At 36.3% G+C, this 10,510-nt stretch overlaps 1 protein-coding gene across 2 annotated transcripts; it reads left to right on the top strand.

The window, feature by feature from the left end:
• Positions 1–4,990: 4,990 nt before the first annotated feature.
• Positions 4,991–9,291, top strand: LOC125477452 (rRNA-processing protein EFG1-like). Of its 2 annotated transcripts, none has more exons than XM_048584582.1 (8): positions 4,991–5,204; positions 5,655–5,784; positions 5,914–6,041; positions 6,319–6,457; positions 6,947–7,061; positions 7,508–7,571; positions 7,672–8,000; positions 8,987–9,291. In XM_048584582.1, exons 1-7 carry the CDS (start codon positions 5,067–5,069, stop codon positions 7,936–7,938), a joined length of 981 nt encoding a protein of 326 aa, XP_048440539.1. In that variant the 5' UTR covers positions 4,991–5,066; the 3' UTR covers positions 7,939–8,000; positions 8,987–9,291. The 2 variants fall into 2 exon arrangements, with proteins under 2 accessions (XP_048440539.1, XP_048440538.1); XM_048584581.1 differs by having other exon boundaries at positions 4,992–5,204; positions 7,666–8,000.
• Positions 9,292–10,510: the final 1,219 nt, after the last annotated feature.

Below are 10,510 nucleotides of genomic sequence, written 5' to 3'. Positions count from 1 at the left end.
CAGAGTTTCGTATCGACGAGGATTTGTGGCATTTTTCAGTACAGATGTCTTCTTAGGATAGTATAATCATTATCTTACCTTATTGTACTATACCTATGCTCTATATCACGCGTGAAATGGGTCTAGACCCGCTCACCACGCACTCGTGTACTTAGGCACTTTTAGATTTTAATTTATTCACATTTTATACATTATCACACTTTATAGCTTTGTCACCTTTCAGGTGTCGGCTAGCACGTCTTGATTCGGGGTCTTAGTGGACATTCCGGTTCGGGGTGTGTCAGTTTGGTTAGCATGATAATAGGTGTTTGGGTGATAGTTTCATTTTATACGCATCATAAATCTAATGGGCCACAAAGGAAAGTCAACAAATTGGGTATTGAACCATGTGTACCCAAGTATTATCCTAAACAATATACTTAAAAAGTAATAAAATATCAAGAGTGTTAAAATTTAAAAATAGTTATATGTTGCAAGAGGCAAAATTTAGCATGATTGGAAAACAAACAAAAATTTACTGAAGGGCTATGTTTAGCTCTATGTGATTGGAAATGGTCAGAATGAAGACTTTTTAGCCAAAATGGTCCTCTAAGATTAACATAACTCTTCACTTTGGTTTGTGAGATTCAAAATTGATAGAACTGACCCCTAAATTTATTGGCATCAATCATTTTGGTCATTCCGTGAAAAATCTCCTTTAGATAAGGAAAAATTGACAAAAATACTCTCAATTTTTGTCAAATTATTTTGGGAAATGCCTCAAAATGGGACAATTTCTTAATCTTGGGGCCAGAAATAGGACAAATATGCATATGCAATGCGCACGCGATGCACAACAATTGGACATAAATAGGATTTTTTCTTACACCTTCAAATGACCTAATTGCCCTTGTATTTATATGGGTTAATTTGCCAAACCAAGTCAGCATTTCTTCCTCCTTATTTAAAATTATGTGGCACCCAACCCTTAGCTCTACCCAAACTGTGCGACCTTCTTCCACCCCATTTCTGACCAACGCAACCTTTTCCACCCCAATTTCCGACCGACACAACCTTTTCCATCCACTCTATATATTTAGAAGGTGTTGTGCTATGCATTTGCACATCCTTTTGAAATAGTTGTTTCCACTCCAGCATTTGCACATCCTTTCCAAAAGATTTCAATGACAAAATCCAAAAAGAGGTACGGTTTGAAATGAAATTTAATTATTTGAACCTAGGTTTTGTAAAATTGGGAATTTTGGGTTTTGGGTGTGAATTAGTGTTTTGTACAGTTAAGTTGTTTGATTTTAATTTTTGTTGTGCATGTGGTTTAGAGGTTGGTGGAAATTAATTGATTGAAACATGTTCATCAATTCATGCATACTGCGTGCATAATCCGTGCATGTCTATATATTAGGCATGCTTGAATTTGGGTTATGAATTCGTTGAATTTATGCATACTATGTGTATATTCTGTGCATATCCTTTTGATATAGTTGGAAATATTCAATTGAATTTTATTCATGAATTGGTAGATAGTATGTGCATATATTATGCATATCCTGTGCATGAGTTGATGTTCACCATACTTGTATTTGGTTGATGAACTGGTTTAATTTAGGTAGACAATATGCATATGATGTGCATATCATGTGTGCATGCTTATCTTATTTAATTGATTTGCTTATGTTCAAAATATTGCAGGTCCAAAGTCAAATTTGCATCTCTAATAGAACTTGTGTGTCCACTGGATGAGGTGTTTCTTGCAACCATTTCTTGTCTGTCATGTGCCTCAAGGTGTCTAGGTAATATTAGAGGCCGATTTACAAAGGATCTACTGAACAAAATTGAGGCATCGTGTGACATCCCACATCGCCCAGGGGAGTGGATCATGTAGGCCTCATATGTACATGCCCATCTCTTCCTAACACAATGCCTTTTGGGAGTTCACTGGCTTCAGAGTTCATCGGAACTCCAAAGTTATGCGAGTTCAGGCAAGAGCATTCCCAGGATGGGTGACCCACTGGGAAGCTCTTATGTGAGGTCCTAGAAACAAAATCGTGAGGGCATGGTGGGGGCCCAAAGTGGACAATATCATACTACGGTGAAGTCAAGCTCGGGATGTGGTGAGAGCCTGGGCCGGGATATGACATTTCATGTTTTGGCTATTTGGTTGATGTGAATCGCTGACTAGTTCAGGCAGCTTACCCACTACGCTATCTTTAGGGTTATTAAGGATATAGTGAGTGATGATTCCGTCTTCTTCCATTTTGGGGAACATGTCGCGACTTTCGGGAGCTGCGAATTTTGTTTGGTGATGTGACTCGGTTTCGGAGAATTCCCCTTAAAAAATAAGGATGATGAATGTCATCTTAGAGACATTGATTTTAGGGGGAAGAAGAAGATAACCTTGAAACAATTGGAGGAGCAATTTAACATGTGCCAACATCTAGAAGATAGGTACAAGTTCGGTCGAAGGTACTTCGCCCACTTTGTTGTTTTAGGCAAGGAGAAAGAGTCAGCCATTGACCACTACTTACTTCAGTTGCTAGAAGATGAAGAAAAATGGGAAAGATATCCCTAGGGAACTGCATCATTCCAAGTGTTGATGCCAAGCATATTCGTAAATGCTTCGACCTGCCACAAGGTTGTTAAAAAAAAAGCTATAAAGAAACCGAGGGGTAAGATCAGGGACTCCTATAATTTGAAGGGGTTTCTTAGTTTCCCTTTTATTTTGTTGTTATAAGTTGAACGTACTTTTGCATTCGTTTTTTGCTGCAACTTATTGACATTATCACTTTAAATATTGTAGATCTGGTTTTTTGAAACATCGTCGTCCTTCGGGTCAAAAAACTATGCGAAGGTGCGCACAGAAAAACCTTCAGTTATTGCCCCGGATTTGCTGTTGGGACACCTACCTAAATCCGTCCCATCAAAAGCTAAAAAGTGGTTTTTTTTGCTAAAAAAATGGTATGTGTTTGTTCGAGTTTTAATAAACTTAGTGAATTTTGTATTACGAATTGGTTGTACTTACGTAAGCAATACTGATTTTGTAGATGCAGGTTGTTGTCCGCCATGATTACTCCAATCGAGGAAGAAAAGATGGCACCTCATTGGAACATCATGTTTGATGATGTTGAGGCTAGTACAGATGCAACACTGGAGGACGAAAGTAAACGTATTGTGGATGCTGATCAAGACGCTGAGGCCGCGCCTTCATCCGAACCTAAAGGGAAGGTGAAGAAAGGATACCACACACGCATAGAAGCATTGCCATTGTCGTCCCAGGTCAGCTGTGAGTACATAAATCCTCGTAAATTGTAGTTTGAATTTACACGCGTGCATGGAATGATGTTGACCAAGTATTCATCCTATGTCATGTGAATGACGACCATTGGATGTTGGCTGATGTTTATCGTTTACTTTGCACAATCACGATTTACGATTCACATTGGTCAAGGTCACAGTGGTCAAAAATGAAGAAACAACTTACTCATATGTGTTTTGTAATACCCCAACTTCTAAAGGCGAAGAGATTCTAGGCTGCATGAAGCGATTTGAACCTAACCTCAAAAGCGATGGATAAACCGTTTAAGATTCTGGCGAGGGCAAACGGCAGTCCAACAGAAGAATGGGTATGTTCCTTTTGTACTTATCTTAAACTTAATTGTAAATGTCTAATATGTACTGTGTTGTAACCTAGAGTTGTCATTTTCTAGTGGGTCGGACTGTAGAGTTTTTTTAGTGAAATTTGCTGACTACCTATCATCGGGCTTAGAAATTGACCACGTACAACTTGAGAACTTGCCTTTTTCATACTAAAGCTTGCCATTAAGTTCATCAGAGGTCGATGAATTTGTGTGAATCATTATGTGGACACCATTTATTTCAGTAGTTTTATTGTTATAACCAAACAATTGGGTTACCATCCTAATCATAATTTTAGTACTTAGTATGTAATTGTAATTTTAGACAAATTTGGCATTTTTGTTTCAGTATTCATTATGTACTCTTAATTTTATTACTTAGCATTCAAGGGCCTTTTGTTGCCATTAGTTGTAATTAGCTTGTTAGTCTAATTTTAGTACACTTTGCAATCACATGGTTTCTGTTTGAGCATGTAATCCTTATTTTATTACTTAGCATTCAAGGGCCTTATATTGGCATTTGTACTTCTAAGGCTTCCTGATGCAGCAATGTACTGTGAATGTTCTGTTCATTTCATGTGTATGACGTGTACATGCGATGTGCATCACTTGAACATATAATGTCCAGTACCGGTTATTGTATTGTATGTAAAAAAAACCAACATCGGAAACAATAGAGGAATTCCATTAATATACGAAGATAACATTGAGCTAATTAAACATTAAGGTCCTTATTTATGACAAATCACACACAGAATGTTAACATATAACAAAATACGAAGGACCCACAAAAGACTTCAAATTAACTTCAAATTAAATTATACCTGGCGAGTGGCCCCAACGGCAAGTGCCTTGTAGTAGTCAACGGTTGACCACTTCCCATTGACCTCCACTTTCATTGCATAGTGGCGAAATATCTGAAATCCCTCACTAAGTCCTGATTGTGGCTATTTTAATAATTTTGATTTTGTGCATGGTATGCATGGCTTGTGCATCGCCAGTTTGTCCTATTTCTGTCTCAAGATTAAGAAATTATCATATTTTAGGGTATTTCCCAATTATTTTGGCCTATTGTGTATTAAATTGCGGATATTTTTGTTAGTTCAGTCTTATTTAACAAAGATTTTTCACCAAAAGACAAAATTAATTGAGAGTAAACAAACTCAGGACCATTTCTACTACTTTTAAATCTTAGAGATCAAAGTGAAATTATGCCAATTTTAAAAACTATTTTAGATAAAAAACAATAAAAAATAAAAAATAAAAAAAACCAATTTGTGACGGAATTGGGTCAGACGACGTGTGGAAAACTTTTGTATATTTTTTCATTTTTTTAAATAAGGAGAAAAACTCTTAAGCAAAACAAATTGCTGCTCGCTGTCTACCGTCCGTGTGTCTTATTAAGCCCTCACAGCGATAATTTGGAGGGGCAACGCCATGGCTCACGGTGGCTACAGCAAGCGGCGGGTGAACCCCGCCGGACGTCGGTCCAAGTCGGCCTTGGGCCCGGAGAAGAAGCCCAAGTCCGTCACCCTCAAAAACCAGATTCGCTCCATCGAGCGCATGCTCCGTAAGGTACTCCCTCGCTCTTTCTTCCCAATCTCCACCACTTTCAGTTTTCCGTTATTCCATTTCGATTTTGCTTCAGTTGGGGTCGATTTTAGGGTGAGGGTTTGTGTGGTTTGGGGGGTTCAGTGACTGAACTTCAGTCACCTTGGAGTTCTTTGCTAGCCCTGTTGCGTGTATCTATATAGAGAGAGGAAACTGTATACAGTATTCTGAATTTCATAGGAATTTGAAGTAATTGGAAAATTTCTGACCCAATACCGCTTGGATTAGTATTCTGTCGATTTTGTAAGATTATAAATTTGTAATAGGAAACTTTCTGGCCCAATACCGCTTGGATTAGTATTCTGTCGATTTTGTAAGATTATAAATTTGTAATAGTAAACTTTCTGGTTTTAGCTATTGATGAAGTGATAATCATTGTGAAGTGTGGCCTAACACGACGATTATTGTTCTAAGAATCTACCAGCTGAAGTTAGGGAGGCTCAGGAAAAGAAGTTGGAAGGATTCAAGAAACAACAGGAGATTCATTCCCGTCTCGCTGTGGAACGCAAAATATTTATGCGTGACAGGAAGATAAAGTTTTTTGGTACGGATGAACTGATTTTGTTTGTTACTTTAGTTATTTTATAGGTGAATTCTTGTATGATTTGCGGCTTAATTGCATCCGTGGTTTGTGTTTTACTCGAATGGTGAAAATAGCATGTGCTTTTTGTAGAAAGAAGAAAGATAGAGAGAAGAGTAAGACGCCTGGAGAAACTCCAACGTGCTTCATCGGGTCAGGCACAAGACGCAGAGGTTTCTGTGAACCTTTCGAAATTGAAAGAAGATCTTGAATATGTTAGGGTAAGTTATGCAATGGTCCTTGGTCTATTTCCTTTTATGTGGATGCGGGGATATGGCATTTGTAATTGGGAATTTGGTTTTTTTTTTTTTTCTTTCTGTCATCAGAGTATCTTAAGCTGATATTGGACTTGAAATGTGAATTTCTACTTGACTTGCCTTACTAGAGAAGAGCCGAATGTATTTTACTTGTTACAGACTTTAAATTGTTTCTTGAAATAACATGGTACTTGTTTCCAATAATGTTGAACTAAAAGGCTGATATTTTTTTGACCACCAGTTCTTTCCCAAGACCGAAAAGTATGTCTCTCTATTTACTGGAGGCGAAGATACAGATGTGATTGATAAGAGAAATAAGTTGCGAAAGCAGATTAAGGCAAATATAGTTGCTGCAGCAGCTAGCGGAAAGGATTTGGAAGGTATTTCTTTTATGCTTTACTTCCACCAGAATTTTTCTCGTAGAGTTATTCTTTATAAGATCAGGTCAAACATTCTCCATATAAGCAATAACTACCTGATGTTATACATCAATACATAGTTTTTAGTATTCTAAAGTTGTTTGAGGGTGAAAACCTAACTTCGTTGAGTCTTCTCTGAATGCTCATTAAAGGGTCTATACCGCTTAAAAAATGTAGGATAAATACCTAGCAAAACGTCTGGTCTTCAGATGAAATTAACCGTACAGGTAAGAATGGCTGCAAGATAACCTATCAAACAAAAACACTTGCCAAATTATTCTTTCCGCATTCCTGCCAAGCTAGATGCTTTATCTTTTCTCTCCAGGAGGCTTGTTTTACCTTCCTTTTCTTCTTTTAATTATCAATTATGAACATGATCTGAGGGTTACAAATTATTGAACTATTTTATTACACTGATATGAATGCTGTCTATTTTTGGACTTCCTACAGAAACAGGGAGTGAGGATGATGGGCTTCTGGATATGAGCGAAGATGATTTCTTCCTAAATGGGAGTTCTAGTGATGAAGCAGATGCAGATGATGAATGGACAGATAAGAGTACAAAGTATTTTCCAACTTGTTCTGTTTGTAGTTTATTGTTGTTTTTAGCAGTAAAATTGTTTCTTACACTAATAATTAAAATTGAGAGTGAGATGTCATAATTTGTTCTTGAGAACTTTTTGTTTTGAGATAGGGTTATATGTTTGATTTGTTGTAATGGACTGTGTTGATATTCCCTCATTGATTGGTTAGTTGAACTTGCAGTGTAAGTTCCAGTTCATCAAAAAAAAAAAAAAAAAAAAAACAGATTTATAAAAAAAGGTGGAGTGGAATAGAAAGCTTATAACACAAGCCCACTGGTTATATATTACTTGGCAAAGCTAAAAGTTAACAGAACCTATATGAATTAGTGTATAATCTGTTGTTTTTTTTTCATGTACCTTGCCTATTTATTAAAAATATGGTCCGTTTTGATGGAAGTTGCATCAAAATTCGCTATCTGTTTTGCAGGGAACCGGTGTCCAGTGCTTCAGGAAAAGCAACTTCTGGCATGTCCAGTGATGAGAGAAATCAGGTTTCCCATCTGTTGACTATTGTACTGCTGTGATTAACTATATGTATTATTGATTGTTTATATTTCTGTTGCCTCACCTGAATTTCTTAAATAGCGACAGATTTCTGCTAGAGCTTTGATGCCTCCTCCCCGGCCGTCCAGCAATTCTCGCCCAAGTTCTGTTCGTGCTCAGTCAAGGTTTGGTCCTTCATCAAGCAAAAATTCTCAAAAAGCATTGCTGAAATGGCCACATCAAGCGATACATCAAATAGCAGAAATGGAACTTCCTTCAATACATCAAATAGCAATACATCAAGTGGCAGAAGTGGAACTTCGTTCAAAGCTAGGGGATCCTCTAATTCAACTGCGGGTCAAAGTAGTAATTTGAGCTCCAACTCTGACGCTCATAAACCCCGTAGAAAGAGGAGGCCAAAGAAGAAAAAGCAGCAGGTTCGAGTTACTTGTTAATGTTAGATGTGTTTAAGTTTTGCATCTGTTCATGAGGTCTAGTATTTTCTTTTGGAAATTTGTTACAATGCTTTTAAAAGTCTGTCTAGTAATATATCTCCTTATATGAAGAAAAAAACTTGGAAATTGCTAATGGTCTTGGTATAACCTACGGCTACCTGGTTTTAGTATCTGTTTTCATTTTTTATAAGAATATGCACCTCTTTTCATGCTTCAGCTACAGAGCCCTTTGACAAGAGCTAAAATGAGTACCTGCGCTTTATCTGACTCTGGGCGTATAGGTATTGGCCCTGTTGCGTCAAGCACACATATATTGCACTTACTACCCACGCGTTTCCATGGACCATGGATGATAAATATATGCTATCAGTGCACAATTACCGGGGATTTGGTGTTCTTGCACACAGGAGGGTCAAAATTGCCTGGTAGGATAGGAAGTGGCCGCATTCCTTTTCCTGTGATTTATGAAGTTCATATGCCATATTGGTATATGGGGCCACATTAGAAATCTCTTAAGGAGTTGATTTAGGTTGAATTGATGTACGTCTGCGCTGAGATAGGCATAAGAGCAGTGGCTGGGCATTTTTTGGCTAACTTACAGAAGTTGGATGTATATCTCAGCCCGATTGATTTGAGCTAATTATTCAAGCCGAAAAACTGAGTATAATTCAACTATGGGCCATTATTGTTTGTATATTCTTCATTTATCATTAGGTAACCATACTATGCTAAGTGGATTTCTTCAATGAGTAGAATCTTAAAAGTCACACAAGGCTACCAGCTATGGGTTATGTTCAATATCGTGAGTGCTGTGCTTGCTTTTATTTATTTCAGAGCCAATTTTGTACTTGCTCTTCGTAGTGATCAAAAGTCTGATTCACACTAGCATTTTTTGTACAATTGATGTGATTTATCATGATTTAATGCGGTTGGTAAATTCCTTTTCATAACTACTTACATATTTGCAGGGATGAGTGGAAGTTGCTTGGTGCCGATGAGACCCTTTGCTTTTAAGGATTCGATCACTTGAGTTGCTTATGTGGAATTCTTACAGCTCCGTCTTGACAATGAAGTTGAAAGGCGGTGCGTACCGCTCTATGTAACAATTAGTCTTAACTCCATGCCTACTCACTCCGAGCTTGGTTTGATTTATTTTGAGAATTTGTACAAACTTGTGATGTAGTGAGGATCACAAAATCCCTGGATGGCACGGCACGGACTTCTTGGTGCTGATTGAGAAATACATATTGGAATTGGATGGTGCCCTAGTTTATTTACGTTAGTTTTTATACTTGATTGCTTTTAAGAAACCGTTTTACTCTATGACGTGCTTGCCTGAGCTTGTTTTTTCTTGCGTTTTGTTCGTATCCAGCTTCTCTTTATGCGGCCGACGACAAATGCAGGCCGTGGTATTGCTTGTCTCGAAAACTACGGGCTTGTTTGGGAGATGAATAAAAGTATTTTTTAGAAGAAAAAAAAATCACTTTTAGAGAAAATGTTTTTGAAATCAAATTTTAGTAATAATGCAAGTTAATCTTGAAAAAAGTACTTTTAAGTGTTTTTTTTAATCTAAAAATATTTTATCTAAAAACAATTTTAGTCATTTAAAAGCCTCGTGTCACACGCTAGTGTGTGCGGCAATTTGTTTTTTTTTTTTTAGCTTAATCTTTATTATTTTTTGGATATTTTAATTTTATTTGAAGAAAAAAAAAACTTGATTACAATGAAGTTCGATTCTCTTTAAAGATAAATTTAACTATATTGTTGCTACTTCATTGTGAGATTTAACTCACTTATTTATTCTTTAGTGTAGATAATATCATTTGTTAAAAGAAAAAAAAAATTGGTTAGTAACTTGCTATAGGGTTTATTTATTTATTATTAAGTTACTAGTTTGTCCGTTTTAATTAAATTATTTAAAAGTTGTATGAAGGGATGGGTATTATAAATATTTTACTAAATTTGCCTTCTCCCTTTGTATATAAAGATGAAAAGTCTATATGTGGAAGTTATTTACACTCACTTATTGAAAGGGTAGGATGACGCGCATGTAAATATGACTCTTTGTTCCAAATTCTGTCGTTTGGTAAACATTTAATTTAATTTATTATTGTATGCGCCCATGTTAATTTTTGTGTATTCAGTTTTTAATGTTTCGTTTTCATTTTGCCATGTCATTACATCCTTTCAAATTTCTTTACCATACTCTCCTCACCTTTCTTCAGATCCCACATATACTTTCTCAATCTCTACTATACAAAATTAAAATTAAAAATAAAATAGTAATCAAAGGAAATGATTATCTAAACTTACAATACTAATGTTATTGACAATAAAAAAAAAAAAACAATGTTATGAGGCAAGTCCTTTAATTTTTACTAATTTAGTAAATAATTATTTTCTATAAGATAATACTAGGGAGACTAAATTTGTAGACAAAATTTTGAAAACTAAAGGACATGGAAGTTGATAATTGATTTATTACTTAAGCG

Source organism: the organism of the source record quoted next, unplaced genomic scaffold, assembly GCF_019419815.1.
Source record: "Pyrus x bretschneideri cultivar Hongxiangsu unplaced genomic scaffold, Pyrus_bretschneideri_v1 Contig21, whole genome shotgun sequence".
In the NCBI taxonomy this organism is placed as follows: Eukaryota; Viridiplantae; Streptophyta; class Magnoliopsida; order Rosales; family Rosaceae; genus Pyrus; species Pyrus x bretschneideri.
The sequence above is the reverse complement of the archived record's forward strand: the minus strand, read 5'-3'. Positions and strand labels throughout refer to the sequence as shown.

What these genes read in the sequence shown, in the direction of transcription:
- LOC125477452 (XM_048584581.1), top strand. Translation starts at nt 5,067, where the DNA reads ATGGCTCACGGTGGCTACAGCAAGCGGCGGGTGAACCCCGCCGGACGT. An exon ending in TCGAGCGCATGCTCCGTAAG is followed by an intron (nt 5,205 to 5,654) that starts GTACTCCCTCGC and finishes TATTGTTCTAAG; the next exon opens with AATCTACCAGCTGAAGTTAG. An exon ending in TGGACAGATAAGAGTACAAA is followed by an intron (nt 7,062 to 7,507) that starts GTATTTTCCAAC and finishes TCTGTTTTGCAG; the next exon opens with GGAACCGGTGTCCAGTGCTT.